At 43.9% G+C, this 18019-nt stretch overlaps 4 protein-coding genes across 5 annotated transcripts in view; all 4 read right to left on the reverse strand.

Moving 5' to 3' along the window:
* The window catches only part of LOC121453419 (protocadherin gamma-C4), a 725389-nt gene that overhangs the window by 274631 nt on the left and 432739 nt on the right, over positions 1-18019 (reverse strand). The gene's annotated exons all lie outside the window — the stretch shown is intronic.
* On the reverse strand, positions 821-3711 carry LOC121453437 (protocadherin beta-15-like). Its single transcript, XM_041660227.1, has one exon. The coding sequence runs from the start codon at positions 3709-3711 to the stop codon at positions 1327-1329; it is 2385 nt and encodes a 794-aa protein (XP_041516161.1). The 3' UTR covers positions 821-1326.
* On the reverse strand, positions 5982-8506 carry LOC121453531 (protocadherin beta-18-like). Its single transcript, XM_041660400.1, is given in 2 exon segments — positions 5982-7963; positions 7966-8506. Coding segments are annotated over 2 exon segments (2388 nt in total). The 5' UTR covers positions 8372-8506.
* On the reverse strand, positions 14379-17736 carry LOC121453430 (protocadherin beta-14-like). The gene has a single exon (XM_041660218.1). The coding sequence runs from the start codon at positions 17502-17504 to the stop codon at positions 15105-15107; it is 2400 nt and encodes a 799-aa protein (XP_041516152.1). The 5' UTR covers positions 17505-17736; the 3' UTR covers positions 14379-15104.

Genomic DNA, 18019 nt, shown 5'->3' on the forward strand with positions numbered 1-18019 from the left:
AGAAGAAGGGACAGAGGAGAGGGGAGGGGGAGAAGGCTTGCGATCCCCTTGCCTTTGCTGTAGGAAGGGGGAGATTGGGAGTGGACAGGACTTGTCTCTTAAAGGGACGGGGTACCCAGGTGATAGGGCAGACCAGAAGATTTGTTATTCCAACATTGTCATCATCCAAAGCAAGTAGATACTGGCAATGTTATACCACTAGGAGGTAACCTGAGCCCAGAATTGGGGGTTTACATCAAGATATCCTCACTATAGGTGAGAACAGCAAGAAATACATCATTGTTCCTGGAATCTATTGACTTTACAGAAACTTCCTCACCACAGACATCGGGAGCAGCATGCCAAGGGCTCCCATCAACTAAAGATAACAGGGAGGCTTTTGTTCTTTTCTGTATTAATTTAGGCAAGAAAGAAGAGGCAATATGGATACATTTTATGAGATGATATTTACAGTGAACATTAAAAAACTTGAAATTACCTTGCTACTTCCTATTGGAGAAATGAAAACATAAACAGAGGATCTGAAAGACACTTGGTATTAATGAATATGAACTTCTTCCAAAAATAACACAAAGGAGGCGACTGAACTCTTAGTAACACCCCCCAAAAAAACCAAGCAAACAAAAACCTATGGACTTTCAATTTTAAAATGAAGTATGATTTATTTATTTATTGTGTATACAGTATTCTGCCTACATTCATGCTTACAGGCCAGAAGAGGGCACCAGATCTCATTACAGATGGTTGTGAGCCACCATGTGGTTGCTGGGAATTGAACTCAGGACCTTTAGATAAGCAGGCAGTACTCTTAACAACTGAGCCATCTCTCCAGCATCATAAAGTATGATTTAAAAGAAATCATATATTCTTCTGTGGTGTCACACCTTCAGGAATGTATTTTTATTTTTTTTGAGAATTAACATGCCATGTTCATCATATAGCCCAGGCTGAGCTTGAATTCTCTATGTAGTAAATGACCTTGAATTCCTGATAGCCTGCCTGCACCTCCAAATGCTGGGATTACAGGGTGATTCTGCACAAGCACACTATAAACTAATCTATTCTCTTGTGTTCATTAGAAGAGATTCACATCCTTTGAGAGAGAATATGGCAAATTCAGGAACACAAAGTGCCCTGATGTAAAATGTTCAGTAACAACAGAACTGGAAAAATACTCACACAGTTAACAAGCTAGTAAACAAACGATAACATTCCTTAAACTAGCAGAGAAATAAAAACAAATACAATTAAACATTACTACCAAATTTGAAAAGAAAATGCTAAATCAAAAGAGAATTAATTACACAGCAAGTGAAACGTGAAGTTTCACAAGCCTAAAATACTCGGGAAGGGTGAATAATCTGCTGATTGCCCATCAGAGTTTTGGTTTAGAATATTGGTAAACGCTGGCTTCATGAATCTGAACTCATTACTCTGAGAGTCTCCGGTCAGACAAACCTCATACTGGAGGCTCTGGGACAGGGTCCCCGCGCCGCTGACATCTATCAGGTGGCCAGGAAAGTGTCCCTCAGGCACAGAACAGCCACCCAGAGAGGACGCCCTGGCCCTCCTGCACAGCCTCACCCCTACAAACAGCAGCACAGACAAGAGGAAGAGAGAAGACACAGATGCCAAGGCGATGACCAGGTACAGCGTGAGCTCATCCTCATCTTGGGCAGGGTCGCGCGCCACCTCCGGTAGAGGCAGGTAGGGCTGAGAGAAGCCATCCACCAGCAGCACATGCAGAGTGACACTGGCAGACCGCGGAGGATCGCCATTGTCCTTGACCACCAGCAGCAGCCTGTGCTTGGGCGCATCGCGCTCGCTCAGCAGCCTGGAGGTGCGCACCTCGCCATTGTGAGCCCACACGCTGAACAGTCCAGGCTCCGTGGCCTTGAGCAGCTGGAACGACAGCCAGGCATTCTGGCCAGAGTCGCGGTCCACTGCCACCACCTTGGTGACCAGGTAGCCAGGCTCTGCCGCCCTGGGCAGCAGCTCTGTGAAGGGCGCAGAGGCATTCTGCAGAGGGTAGAGCACGAAGGGCGCATTGTCGTTGGCATCCAGCACCTGGACCCGCACCAGCGCCTGGCTGCTGAGCGCGGGCGAGCCTTGGTCTGTGGCCCCCACTTGGAACTCGAAGTTCTGCAGCGCCTCGTAGTCCAGAGCCCTGAGCGCGAACAGCTGCCCATTGTCGGCGTTGATGGAGATGAGCGAGGAGAGGTCCAGCTGCGGGTCGTGGGTGGGCAGCAGCGAGTAGGTGATGTGGGCATTGGAGCCTGAGTCTGAGTCTGTGGCGCTGATGGTGCCTATGTGCAGGGCGGGGCTGTTGTTCTCCTGGACCAACAGGGTGTAGGAGGTTTGTGTGAAGGCGGGGGCGTTGTCGTTGACGTCGGACACCTGCACTGTTATGGTGTGCTGGGTTGTGAGCCTGGGTGTGCCCATGTCGCTGACTGTGATGGTGATGTTGTACTCAGCTCTTTTCTCTCTGTCTAACCCGCTCTCTGTCATCAGTCTGTAGAAGTTTTCAACAGAAGGTTCCAGTACAAAAGGAATACCATCTTGGATGGAACAAACTGTCTTTCCATTTTCCGCAGAGTCTCGGTCCCGAATTCGAAATAGAGCCACTTCTGTCTCTGGTGAGTTTTCTGGGATGGGGCTGGTGAGCGAGGAAACAGTTAGTTCTGGGTAGTTATCATTAACATCCACCACCTGAATAGAAACGGAACATTTCCCAGAAAGCCCCCCGCCATCAGAGGCCTCTATGTCTATTTCATATGAAGATGCTGTCTCGAAGTCCAGGGTTTTAATTAGTCGAACTTCTCCCGACAGGGCGTTTAGCTCAAAAGTTTTACCCATCTCCTGAGAACGATGAAAAAAAGAATACGATACTTCTCCGTTTGTCCCAGTATCTAAATCCTTGGCTGAGACCTTGGCAACCAGGGAACCCACGGGGCTGCTCTCTGGGATCTGCACCTGATAGAGCGCCTGTGCAAATTCAGGGGCGTTGTCATTGACATCCAAGACAATAATCCGAATTTGTGAGGTGCCAGTCCTGGGCGGAGAACCTCCATCCAGCGCTGTCAGAGTTAATCTGAACTCTGCCTGCTTCTCGTGGTCAAGCTCTTGGTCCAGCACCAGCTCTGGGTATTTCCTCCCATCACCTCGGGTTCGGGTGGAAACATGGAAATGGGAATTGGTACTGAGGCTATAGTTCTGAATGCTGTTGTTGCCCACATCCAAATCCTGAGCGCTTTTTAGTAGAAACACAGAACCAACAGAGCTAGTCTCCGGGATTTTCACGGTCATTTCTCTCTCAGGAAACTCGGGAGAATGATCATTTATGTCTCCCACTCGTAGCTCAGCTCGGAATATTTCCAGTGGTTTTTTCAGTAACACTTGGAAATGTGTGACACAGGGCTCAGTGGGGCCGCACAGCTCCTCCCGGTCCAATTTTTCATTTAATATCAGCTTCCCAGTCTGTAGATCAAGCTGCAAGCGGGATTCGTTATCCTCAGAGACCACCTGGGCTCCTCTAGCAGCCAGCTCTGCAACTCCTAGCCCTAAGTCCTTGAGCAGATCAGCCAAAAACATGCCGCTGGGTGTTTCCTCCAAAACAAAGTAATGGCGGGACTCCCAGCCCGCCCCAGCCACTCCCAATAAGAGAAAGATCAACAGAACTTGCCTTTGTCTGTGCTCCTTTCCCATCTTCATCTTTGCTTCGGCACCCAGGGTCCAAGGGCACCCAGACAGCGGTCGATCTGTCAGTCTATAACCTGTTCCGAAGCATAGGTCAGCAGCATTCTCTGGAGACTTAATGGTTTGAGCTCTTCTATGGTCTTTTTTTAGCCAGAGACGTGAAGCATTTTTCCCTTTTCCGTGGTCGTCCTTTTTTAAACCTTAGCCTGCAGCGCCACCATGCGTTGATTTTGCTTCTCAACAAATCGCTACATGGTTCCATTTTTTTTTTATGTAGTCTATTTTGGTTGTCAGAAGTTAGAAAATAAATTCAATCACGAAATTAATGTTATTTTGATTGTGCAGTCCCTCAGTAAGCAAAAGGAATTCTTGTTATTAATGTGTCAGATTCTGAAAAATACACGAGTAAACAACCCAGACAAGTTGCCTCCCTACTAGAAACCCTGCAACTGCGCTGGGACACTCTAGGGGAAACTGAGAAATGAAAGGAGACATAGAACTGATTGATCAGTCATCTTGTAAAATTCCTAACATACAGGCATGCAATTTCAAATTCAGCATAAAGTGGGGTCATTACTTCGGGGCTTCTTTGTAAGTTTATGTCTTCCAGGTAACACAATTGTGGTTCACATTGGTTGATTTTTCATAAAGGAAAAAAATCTACATGTTAGAGCCAGTTTATGATATACTCTCTACATATTTCCAGAAACTTAAAATGTTGTAAAACTTTTCACCTAGGGGAAAATTAGATGAAAACACCTCTTTCCTCATTCTTTCTCCCTGGTGTTCTTCATCACAGGTACCGTAGAGGAATGTGTTTGAGTGTTTCTTTTGGGTACCCTGTAAGGACTTCAGCATTGTTTGCTTCACTGCTGCATCCCCACATCTAAAATAATCCTTGGGACAGAGAAGATGTTTAATTCATCATAGAATAAAGCACAGAATTGTGTGGCTTTTCCTCCCATTGTAGATGAATCTTGCTTTGTTGGAAACCTAACTCATTATAATAAGCCGAATGAACAGGACAGCATCTTCTTACTCTGTATTCTTTCAGTAGTCACTTGAAATAACACAGTGTGTCTAAGCCATCTGTCACTTAAAGGAAAAACATTGTGGCTTGTCCTAACTAAAGAGGGTCTTTACTGGCTCTGAACTCAAGAACTTGCCTCAGTTACCACCACTTCTGACTTCAAAATTACCCATTTTGACAAAGACTACACATTCCCTTTTCATGTTTCTGTAATAGTTTACAAAGCTTTTGGATGTGTTATAGTAGCATGCATGCACAATTCAAATAAAATACAAAATTAACAGGAATAATTCACCAATCCAGGCAAGAATTTCTCAGCTGGACTAGAAAAATCTATTTAAAGAGCACATCTTAGTTCTCTGTCCCTCCCCAGTCCCACCCAACAGTGAAAGCTGACTTGGGGATTACTGATAAGAATGTCTTCCACGGACCACCTGTCTGTTTCCTTCCTTTCCTCTCTCAGAGGTGTGACTTCTGCTATGTCCCCAAAAGATGACATCACTTTCTTGTTTCATTCCTAACAGAAAGACTAGCATACATATGGTTTCTAAAGTGATTATGAAAGTAAACAGGACCAGCCTGGCTCAGTTTAGATTAGCAATGCCCATCACGCCATCCAATTGTCTGAACGTAGAGGGACCTGAGTTGTACAAAACAAAATCAGCTTCGGTCCTATACCTATGCTGAAGAGAGAGATATTTTCAGAAAGCATAATGTGGGCTAGTCAGATGTCCCGGGAGGGATCTGGCATTTAACAAATTTTGAAATATCTAAAAACATTTTAACAATATTTATATGTATTATATATTGGATGTACATATGAAGACAATAAAAGCCTTGGTACTTCAGAGATATTGTCGTTCCCAATTAATACTGTTGTACAACAAAATCATGCATTTTCAGATACTCTATTTGGGATGGGAAAGCATAATATTGGACAGAAAATACACTGATAACATGACATCTCTATCGCATTTCAAACTATCGAGAATGTTTCTGGACAACGGTCAATAAAATGAAAGTGAGCATTTTCAAATCAATAATGACTCATGTTGACAATCTGACAAGTTGAAGAAACACTGATTGGTCAGGGACGAGCAAAGTCCTCTGTCTTCACCAGAAGCGATTTTATAAAACAGACTCGCCTGTAACAGAGTGTGAGGGGCTAGAAATTCCTTGTGAAGATGATAAACAATGGGAAACAAGAATGTAGAGTGAACGTTCATCCGGAACCATCTGCAAAGTCAACGGATTCTTAATTGCATCCAAAACCATTCACAGAAGTAGAGTTCTCTTCCATGAAATTCACAACCTCATGGTTGGGAGACACAGATTTTAGGAATTGAAAATCTTTGGTATCTGACACTCCAGTCAGGCACACCTCATACTGGTAGCTCTGGGACAAGGTACCCGCTCCGCTCACGTCCACCAGGTGTCTAGGAAAGTGTCCCTCAGGCACAGAGCAACCACCCAGAGAAGCCGCCTGGGCCCTCCTGCACAGCCTTATTCCCACAAACAGCAGCACAGACAAAAGGAAAAGCGAAGACACAGACGCCAAGGCAATAACCAGATACAGCGTAAGCAAGTCTTCATCGTCGTGCATGGGGTCTCGCGCCACCTCAGGCAGAGGCAGGAAGGGCTGAGAGAAGCCATCCACCAGCAGCACATGCAGAGTGACACTGGCAGACCGCGGAGGATCGCCATTGTCCTTGACCAGCAGCAACAGCCTGTGCTTGGGCGCATCGCGCTCACTCAGCAGCCTGGAGGTGCGCACCTCGCCATTGTGAGCCCACACGCTGAACAGTCCTGGCTCCGTGGCCTTGAGCAGCTGGAACGACAACCAGGCGTTCTGGCCCGAGTCACTGTCCACAGCCACCACCTTGGTGACCAGGTAGCCGGGTTCCGCCGCTCTGGGCAACAGCTCTGTGCAGGGTGCAGAGGCATTCTGCAGAGGGTAGAGCACGAAGGGTGCATTGTCGTTGGCGTCCAGCACGTGGACCCGCACTAGCGCCTGGCTACTGAGCGCGGGCGAGCCTTGGTCTGTGGCGCCCACGCGGAACTCGAAGGTCTTCAGCGCCTCATAGTCCAGCGCCCTGAGGACGAACAGCTGCCCGTTGTTTGCATTGATGGAGATGAGCGAGGAGAGATCCAGCTGCTCGTCGTGGGTAGGCAGCAGCGAGTAGATGATGTGGGCATTGGAGCCCGAGTCTGAGTCTGTGGCGCTGATGGTGCCTATGTGCAGGGCGGGGCTGTTGTTCTCCTGGACCAACAGGGTGTAGGAGGTTTGTGTGAAGGCGGGGGCGTTGTCGTTGACATCAGAGACCTGCACTGTTATGGTGTGCTGGGTTGTGAGCCTGGGTGTGCCCATGTCGCTGACTGTGATGGTGATGTTGTACTCAGATCTGCTCTCCCTGTCCAGTGTATTCTCTGTTACTAGAGTGTAGAAATTTTTGAAAGTAGGTTTCAAGAGAAAAGGAAGGTTGTCTTGAATTGAGCACAGCATTCGGCCATTGTCTCCCGAGTCTTGGTCTCTCACACTGAAAACAGCGACTACCATTTCTGACAGGCAGTTTTCGGGAATGGGGCTCATAAGAGACGTAAAGACTATTTCTGGCGGGTTGTCATTCACGTCTATAACTTGAACAATAATGGCTGATTTTCCAGAGAGACTCCCACCGTCAACAGCTTGAACATTTATTGTATAAGACTGAATTACCTCAAAATCTAGGGGTGCTTTCAAATGGACTTCACCAGAAACTGGATGGATTCTGAATGTTTTCCATACATCTCCAGAGACATGAGAAAATGAATAAGATATTTCTCCATTTACCCCTGTGTCCAGATCTGTAGCCGACACCTTGGTCACCAGTGAGTCCACAGGGCTGTTCTCTGGTACTTGAACCTCATACAGTGTTCTTTCAAACTCAGGGGCATTGTCATTGACATCTACAACCACAACTTGAATCAGTGCCGTCGCTGACCTGGGCAGGGACCCACCATCCAGGGCTGTTAGTATTAAACTAATTGAAGGCTCCTTTTCTCTGTCCAGAGATCCATCCAGTACCAACTCTGGGTATTTTCTTCCCTTACCATTGTCTTTTAACTTAAGGTAGAAATAGGGGTTAGGGCTTATTGTATAATTTTGGACACCGTTCATTCCTACATCTAAGTCCTGAGCACTAGCCATTTGGAATGAGCTTCCTGGACTAGCACCTTCTGAGATATTTAGAATATGAGTTTCTCTAGGAACGTGGGAGTATGGTCATTTATGTCTTCAACCAAAAGCTCAGCCTGAAAAAATTGCAAAGGATTTTCCAATAACACCTGGAAATGCAATATACAGGGTTCACTGGTACCACAGAGTGCCTCCCTGTCCAGCTTTTCATTCAAGAGCAAGTTGCCGGTCTCAGGTTCTAACCGCAAATAAGGCTGATAGTCATCAAATATAACTCTGGCTCCTCGTGCAGCCAGGTCTCCCACACCCATATCTTTAATTATATTGGCTACAGAGGAGCCGGTCTCCATTTCTTCTGCCACAGAATAGCTCCAGGTCTCGGAAAGAACCAAGGACCCTTCCAGGAAAACAAAATAAAGCAGCACTTGCCTTATATGCTGAACAGCCCTCCTCACTCTTGGCTCCATCATCGCTCAGACAAGATGCTTTTCTGCTGTTCTCTTTCAGCTCAGTCTCTGGCAGCTCAGAGGGCGGTTTTGCTCATCTAGACCTTTGGGAATTTGTAGATGAGCAGTCCTTTCAGGAGGGTCTTGTCAGTGCTCCACCTTTTTAGAATGCTGGTGTGCTGTTTCATCCGGTGCTTTCACTTCCGCTGGTTAAGGGAAAACTGAGCTGCAGTTAGGAAACTGTCTCCCATCTTATCCTGCAGCGCCACCATGTGACTTTATCAGGATTCAACAAAGCCGAATAAGTTTGAGACAATATACTAATTTATTGGATGTATTGGTTAACAAATCTAAATTATATGTTCTTCTTTATTCCCATTTCCATTTCTGAGTTGTAGCTTTTGTGAGTAACACAATAAATTACTCTCCGATAGAGCTGTGCTGGTGAAATGGTTTAAAATAGAATTCTTGTTTCAAACAGTTCCTGGTCTCTCCTTGAAGACAACAGTAAACTAAAGATAGTTCAAAGGGCTCCCATGTCAATGACTTTACAAAGATGAGCAAGAGATTCTTAGGAAAATTGAAAATGGCGTCCTAGAGATCCCTCCTAGTCATTATTAGATGCTCTCAGGAAAGGCTGGAAGGGTGTGTTTATGCACTTGAAGTTGGGTCTGGTATGTGCAAAATTAAATGGTTGTGTGGGGAACTTGGATACTTGGGTTAGGTAAATGGTACCATTTCCATAGGACTTCTCATACGAGACTTTCTTGGCTGCAGTAGAAAGTACATACTTAGTATAGAATAGAGTATGATGTTTCCAGATTCTGACATCAAAAAAAAGTGAAACAGGACTTCGCTAATTTGCACATTTAGGGCTTCCAAAGGCATGGTTCCAAGTATTTTATTTATGTATTCCATGATTTGCTCAGTGACTGTTTATTAAATACATACTTTGAGCTAGTAATGTGGTAAGTATTAGGGAGTGAATGATAACCAGGCAGAAGCTATTTCAGCTATGCAAAGGGGAGAAAGAAAGAAATGAACACTTAACATGGAGCATAATGGCTGTCTTGATGAGGAAGGCTCATGCTATATATGGTCATAGAAGAGGATCAACTAACCACAGTTTGGAGGTGGATAAAAGGCTTTCCTGGGGAAAGTATATTTTAAACTGATACATGAGAAATAAGTGGAAGTAATCTAGAGAAAAATTACATTTGGCCAGGCTGGAGGCCTAGCTCAGTGCTAAGAGAGCACATGCATATCCCTGGTCTTCAGGAAGGTAAAAAACATCATGCTGCAAATCTAAAATGAAAGGCAAGTTCCAAAAGAACTGAAATAAGATCATGGCAATGGCACAGAACAAGAGGAGTTTGGTAAAAGCTGACACTGGAAAAGCAAACAAAGTATTTATAAGGCATGTCAGAGGAAATGCAAGAACGTTGAAGTTTTCTGAACAGAAAATTGATATAATCCAGGTTTTATTTTTTAAAAGATAAATGTATTTCAGAGTTGAGAATAAACTAGGAATATATGTAAAAAAAACCTGGACACAGATAAGAGCTTGTTGCCATAATAGAGGTAGGAGATGATGGTGGCCTCAACTGAAAATGCAGTAATGCATTTGTACCTACACTATGGTATAATACAGGATGAAGTGATAGACCAGTCATAGGGGGAGAGTTATAGTGAGGAAAAATTACTCCATTTACAAGATTTAAGTATCATATGATGCTAGTTCTGTTAACTGGTGGTATAAACATAGAAAGAAGATAAGGAAGAGGGATATGCATGGAGCTGGAAGGGGAACATTTTTCAGTTTAGGGGAAGGGAGAATTTTAACTTAAAACCCATGTTGGACATTAAATTTTTTCACGATTTATCTCTAGAACATGAACTGACTTTTTGGAGTCTGTTTCCTATGGAGGGATTCCTTCCTACCCCTAGATACATTGGTCCTGCCTCATTGTGATATGGCAGACTTTGTTGACTCCCCATGGAGGCCTTACTCATCCTGAGGAGGGTCTGGGGGTGAGGTGGGGAGAAGGTGGTGGGAACAGGAGGGGATGGAGGGAGAACAGGGATTGGTATGTAAAATAAAAAAGTTTTTTTTTTAAAAAAAATCTTAAAACGTGAGTTGGAAAAAAAACAAAAAACTGCAACAACAAAGTTTAAGGTGAGCCAGGCGATGGTGGCGCACACCTTTAATCCCAGCACTCGGGAGGCAGAGGCAGGCGGATCTCTATGAGCTTGAGGCCAGCATGGTCTACAGAGCAAGTCCCAGGACAGGCTCTAAAGAATTACAGAGAAACCCTGTTTTGAAAAATAAGTTTAAGGTGAACACAGAACATCCCTATAGCCACACACATGATCTTCCATCATATAAATGAAACTGAAGAAAGAATTGAGCTTCAGTGATGAATTTGGGATTTATTGACATAATTGGTGTTTGAAATCCTCCAAGAAAAAGAATAAAACACAGCTTAAGGATGCTGATTGGGGGATGCAGTTCAGTGGTACAGTGCTTCCTTTGTATGCACAAAGGCCTTTTATCTGTTCTTGCACTCATTTCTGGGGAGTCCTCTTTGGGGGGCAAGCAAGAGAGGAGAGACTGTGCAGTCATAGGAGATCACCACTTCTAGAAAGTACTTGTGGTCCAATGTTGATATTCTAGAGTAGAAATGACTGTGGAATCAGGCCCGGAGATACACACTCATAATTCCTGCACTCTAGAAGCTGAGACCTGGGAATTACCAATTTAAACCGGGTCTGGACCACACTTTGAGACTTTATCAGGAGAGGAGAAGAGAAGGAATGTGACTATCGGCTAGAAACAAAGACACGCCAAACTCGTAGACCACATCTGTGGCAAGGTGTGGGTCCATAAAGATAAAATCTATACTGTTTCTTCCCTGTAATCTTTATTAATTAAAACTAAAATGATGTCAAGTTTGTTCAGTTTTCTCCTTTGATGACTCTATAAAAAGACAGGATAGAATGGCTTGCTAACTTCTGTCAGCATATTGAAGGTTTCTTATTTTCCATTGCTTCTACTGAGAAACACAGATCAGATTGGACAGTGTAATCATCATGTGTTGAAGTTAAATTTCTATTTCCTGCAGTTTTTTTTAAAATAAAATTTCTCTTTTTCTTTGGTTTTCTGAAATTCCAGTATGATGTTTATAGACACAAACATCTCTGTAACGTTTCCTTTTAGATTTACAGCAATCTCTTAGATTTGCTTGCTGATGTTTCATTAATTCTAGAAATCCCCAGTCTTTATTTCTTCAGATTCTGCCCTGGTTAAAATTTGCTCATCTGTCTTGCTGGACAGTGGTGGTGCACACCTTTAACTTTATCTGATGGAAGTAGATCTCTGAGTTCAAGGCTAGCTTGGTCTATAGAACAAGTTCCAGGATGGCCAGGTCTTCACAGAGAAACTCTGTCCTAAAAGAGAGAGAGAGAGAGAGAGAGAGAGAGAGAGAGAGAGAGAGAGAGGAAAAAGAAAACCTCATCTCTTGTGCTCGTCCTGCCTCTGCTTCCTTAGACAATCCAACCAGTGTGTGCCACCACAACTGGTATGCCTGCCTGTGTTTTTAATCATCTCCTCTTGTATTTTCATTATATCTTTTTTGTGAATAAATATTTTGTTGTGATTTTATTGTCTTATTCTGTTTCAAAATTTGATTTCTGATTAATGTGTTTTACATACGGAAGCTTAATTTTGTTCTTATCAAATATGTCATATTAGTGTTGGCATGTCTGTCTGCATGTGGACCTGTGCACATGTGAGTGCAGGGGCCGGCAGAGGTCAGAAGAGGGAGTCAGTTTCCTGGGAGCTAGAGTTACAGTTGAGCAGCCAGAGATGGGTGGTGGGCATGGAATTCCTATTCATAATGCCTGAGCCAATCTCTCTAGGCCCCATCTATCATATTTTACAGATGTTTTTGTTACCCACACATTTTCACGTTTAACTTCGATTTCAATTAACATGCTTAGTGTATTGTAGATTGCCTAATGATACTAATTTTACATTCTTTTAAGTTATTTCAGCATTGTTTTTTCCTCCTGGCTCTCATTCTTGGCTTCATGTTTCCTAGGGTATGCAGAATATTAAAAATACCAAGCAATAGGGTGAGCAATCTATGCTTAGGGAATAATTTATTTTTCCTATTTACCTGCATTTGATGTTATCAGTACCTAACATTACTGCTACAGTGGTATCTAATTAAACTTAAGGCTAAAAAGTCAAGTTCAAGGCTAAAATTCCACACAAGGGTTGGTGCATTTCCAGTTTGCTCTTATCTCACAAATGTTGCTCTTAAGGAACCATACTGACCAATAGGAAGGGCTACTGTAAATGGCTCAGTTTGTTAGAGTTTGGTTTCAGTTGTATAAACCATTAACATGAAGGCTTGAATTTCCCAAGAGTCTACATGGTCCCAGGAAAATATACACTTTGTAATTATCTCTTTCTCTACTTTTCAACAATAAATTTGAGCGGATATATACTAGTGTCTTTTTGGGGGGGGTGGTTCAAGACAGGCTTCCCTGTGTAGTTCTGGCTGTCCTGGAACTCATTCTTACCAGGCTGGCTTCACACTCACAGAGATCTGCCTGCCCCTGCCTCCCTAGTGTTGAGATTAAAGGTGAGCACCACCACTGTCCAGGGTATATACAAGTGTCTTAATAGCTAATTGTTTCCTGTGAATGCAGACGCTAACATAATGTTAGCCATATATCCACACTACATAGTAGTTATTAGCAGCTCCTCCACTGAATTGTACATCTACAGATTTGAGACCTTATAATTTAAAACATAAACAGGCATTTATCAATTATAAATACAGATTTATTTTTTATGGCTATCTGAGGGAGACCACAAAGTATTAATAATATTTTAAAGTTACTTTTTTTGTGCATGCCAAAAATTGAGCATCCAAAGTGCACACATACCCATATTTACTCTTTTCTCTAGGAGCTGAGAGTGAAGCCAAGGTTTTGTACCACCTGCTGGGCCCACACAACTAGACATTGTACTTCACAGTTCATTTTTTAAGATCATAGGGAGTCCTTTAGAAATAGAGTCTCAGTCTGTTGCTGAGGCTGGTATTTAAGGCACTACATAGCATGGTTTTCTGCCATGTCATGTCCATAGCATGTCATAAGTCCTGCCAACTTATGACAGCCTCCTACCTCAGAGCCTCAAGTGTGAGGATTCCAACCCTAATTCTCCATTCTGCTTCTTTGTAATTTTTGAGAATGTGTCTCACGGAGCTCAGGCTGGCTTCACACTCCAGGCTCTTACGTGCCTCAATTATAAATATATGCCGGTATATCAGGCTCAGTTTCCTTCTTTATTTATTTTTTTAAGGAAAATTATTACTGTGTAGCTTAAAACAATCTTGAATTGATTATTCTCCACCCCCAGTTGCTTGAGTTACAGATTTGTTCTTCCCTATTAGGCTTATATTACTTCTATTAATGGTTAGGAAAGGTAAATCTAAGTCATGTCAACAGTTTAAAACCTTAATTTCAGGAGACAGAAAGATAGCTCAGAAGTTAAGAGGACTGACTTCGCTTAAAGAGGACCCAAAGTCAGTCCTCAGGACCAATTTGGAAGTTTGCAACTGTCTATTATTCCAGTTGCAGGGGATCAGACATTCTCACTGAGACAGACATACATACAGGCAAAATACCAATTCACACAAAATAAAATATAAATTACATTAAAAATATTTAATTCCCAGGAAGGTCTTTTCTTTAATTTCTTTATTATGTATACAGTGTTCTGCCTGCATGTATGCCTGCAGGCCAGAAGAGGGCACCAGATCTTATTACGAATGGTTGTGAGCCACCATGTGGTTGCTGGGAATTGAACTCAGGACCTCTGAGCCATCTCTCCAGTCCTCCTAGGAAGTTTTTATACTGTTTTCTTCTGGTAAAAGACTACTTTACTTAGAATAAGATTATGAACTTATTATCTGCTTTAGCAATAAATGATAAAGAGTACCATGAATTTTAACCAAGCAAACATGTATTTAAAAACAAGCAACAGCAGTATCAAGACCTAGGATATTTTGAGAATTAGAAGAAGCGACTAGAAAATAGATAAAGAAAAATTACTTCAACAATCAGTATTTAATGCAGGGCACATGGACAGATTCAGTTCATGAAAACATGAGTACACAAAGTCCTCCATGACTGGATACAGAGAGGCAGCATTTAAAAAAATCTTTTATGATAAAGCAATCTGACAAAGAATACTAATAGTTCAATATAATTTTTACCCAGATGCAGCAGCATTTAATATCCCTGCTTGCTGGATTTTATTGTATATTGGAATAACTCCCTTATGTGGTGGCATTTGCCCCTTTTTAGTTCCCTCCTCCACTTCCTCCCTCTCTTTCTTTTGTTGCAGGTCCACCCAGAACTGCCTGCCTTGGACCCCACCAGGCACAGTAACCACCAGCTCAACACATTTACTCTCAATACTTCAGTCAGCATTTCCATTTCTGAGTCTTGCTTAACAAACCGTAGAACCGTTAACATAAAACTCCGACAAAATAAACAAAAAGTGAAGATTGTTTCTATACATCCTAAACCCCGTAATGATTTTTAAAGCAACTGTGAGAGAGACATGTGAAATGAAAACGCATGCAACATCAATAAAACCCTAAAATCCATTGCAGATTAAGAAAAAGAATCACCTGCAATTTGACAATGAAGGTAAAATATTCAGAGTTTAAAGGGGATTTTATTGGATATTAAACCCAAGACTATTCCGAAAGTTCTCCTTTTCCTGCATATTAGAACCAGCATCGTGGAGTTGAAGACTGGGGATGGCTGGCTTCAGGAATTTGAACTCATTAGTCCCAGTACCTCCGGTCAGACATACCTCATACTGGTAGCTCTGGGACAGAGTCCCCGTGCCGCTGATGTCCACCAGGTGGCCAGGAAAGTGTCCCTCCCGCACAGAGTAGTCACCCAGAGTGGACGCCCTGGCCCTCCTGCACATCCTCACCCCCACGAACAGAAGCACAGACAAGAGAAAGAGTGAAGACACCGAGGCCAAGGCGATAACCAGGTACAGCGTGAGAGCATCCTCGTCCTGTGTGGGGTCGCGCGCCACCTCAGGCAGCGGCAGGTAGGGCTGAGAGAAGCCATCCACCAGCAGCACATGCAGAGTGACACTGGCAGACCGCGGAGGATCGCCATTGTCCTTGACCACCAGCAGCAGCCTGTGCTTGGGTGCATCGCGCTCACTCAGCAGCCTGGAGGTGCGCACCTCGCCATTGTGAGCCCACACGCTGAACAGTCCGGGCTCTGTGGCCTTCAGCAGCTGGAACGACAACCAGGCGTTCTGGCCAGAGTCACTGTCCACAGCCACCACCTTGGTGACCAGGTAGCCAGGTTCGGCCGCCCTGGGCAGCAACTCTGTGAAGGGCGCAGAGGCGTTCTGCAGCGGGTAGAGCACGAAGGGCGCATTGTCGTTGGCATCCAGCACCTGGACGTGCACCAGCGCCTGGCTGCTGAGCGCGGGCGAGCCTTGGTCTGTGGCGCTCACTTGAAACTCGAAGGTCTTCAGGACCTCGTAGTCCAGCGCTCTGAGCGCGAACAGCTGCCCATTGTCGGCATTGATGGAGATGAGCGAGGAGAGATCCAGCTGTGGGTCGTGGGTGGGCAGCAGCGAGTAGGTGATGTGGGCATTGGAGCCTGAGTCTGAGTCTGTGGCGCTGATGGTGCCTATGTGCAGGGCGGGGCTGTTGTTCTCCTCAACAAAGAGTGTGTAGGAGGTTTGTGTGAAGGCGGGGGCGTTGTCGTTGACATCAGAGACCTGCACTGTTATGGTGTGCTGGGTTGTGAGCCTGGGTGTGCCCAGGTCGGTGACTGTGATGGTGATGTTGTACTCAGATCTACTCTCTCTGTCCAGTGCTTTTTCAGAAAGGAGAGTGAAAAAGTTCTTGAAGGTGGGTTTCAGGATAAATGGAAGGTCGTCCTGAATAGAGCAAAGGATTCTTCCATTGTCCCCAGAATCTTGATCTCGGACACTGAAAAGAGCGACCAGGGTCTCTGAAGCATTCTCTGGAACTGTCTTTGTAATCGATGATATGGTCACTTCCGGTGCGTTGTCGTTTATATCCGATACTTTAACTAAAAGAGTGCATTTTGCTGAAAGACCTCCACCATCTGTTGCTTGAATATTTACAGAGTAGGATTGTATTACTTCAAAATCCAGTAATGATCTCAAGTTGACTTCCCCAGATGTTGGGTTGATTTTAAAGGTTTTTCTAATGCCTTCTGATGCATGCAAAAAGGAATATGATATTTTTCCATAATTTCCTATATCTAAATCTGTAGCAGTGATAGCAATAATACTGGAACCAACGGGCGTGTCCTCTGGGACCTGCACCTCATAGAAACTCTGAGCAAACTCAGGAGCATTGTCATTGATGTCCATAACCTTTATGAGAACCGATGTTGTCCCAGACCTGGGTGGAGACCCACCATCCAGGGCTGTAAGTGTCAGTCTAAGCTCAGATTCCTCCTCATGATCCAAAGCTCTGTCTAGAACCAGCTCCGGATACATCTTTCCATCACCACTGTCATGAATTTTAACATAGAAATGAGAATTGGGGCTAATGGTGTAGTCCTGGAGACCGTTGCTTCCTACGTCCAGATCTTGTGCGTTCTCAATTAAAAACGTGGCTCCGATCATTGCACTTTCTGATATTTTAATAGATATTTCCTTGTCCAGGAATGTGGGGGAGTGATCATTTATATCCCTGACATGCAGCTCAGCTCGATAAAACTGTAAAGGGTTTTCCAGTACCACCTGAAAAGGCAGCACGCAGGGCTGGGAGGAGCCACACAGCTCTTCCCGGTCCAGTCTCTCACTCACCAGCATATCTCCGGTCAGCAAATTAAGGTGTAAACGCTTTTTATTATCATCTGACACTAATCTGGCCTCCCTGGAGGACAGCTCCGCTACTCCCAGCCCCAGATCCTTTGCCAGGTTAGCCACAAAAGAGCCAATTTCTGTTTCCTCTGCTACAGAATAGTGCAAAGATTCAGTACTTGCCCTAGACAATCCCAGCAAAACAAAGAAAACCAAGACTTGCCTTTTCTGCAGAATCATCATCCTTCTGGTTCCCATAGTTCCTTCAGGCAATCTCTTTTGTTGCAAAAATTAAATTTGGTTCCAATTTTGATAGAGGAATTTCCGATTTTTCTATTGAAAATCCCTTGGCAGCTCTGTCGGTAAAGCTCCTGAAACACCTCCCTTCTCAACGGGATTGGCTGTTCCCTGGTCCTCTGAATAGTGGAGCCCACAGGGCTATGCACTGTTTCGTCTTATCCTATAGCGCCACCAAGTGTCTCTGTGAAGTTTTTCATTTAATATTTATCTTCTAAAATTTTGTGAATATATCTATGTAGATTATTTAAAAGCGAATTTCACACAGACTATTTTTATCTTTAAATATTCATTAACTATTTCTAATTAGCAAGGTCTTTTACAAACATAATTACAGTATCGTTATCATAATCGATGTATTTAGGCATAATTTTTGGTTATAACTTATAACTCAGTCTGTTTGGCCTCTTCCAATTTTCTACAAAATGTCTCTTGTTGTTGGCCTGTTTGGATTATAACTGAAACAAAGTCCATAT

The sequence above is a fragment of the Microtus oregoni genome, unplaced genomic scaffold (genome assembly GCF_018167655.1).
Source record: "Microtus oregoni isolate MIOR12 unplaced genomic scaffold, Mior012 000011F_ref0000422, whole genome shotgun sequence".
Lineage (NCBI taxonomy): Eukaryota > Metazoa > Chordata > Mammalia > Rodentia > Cricetidae > Microtus > Microtus oregoni.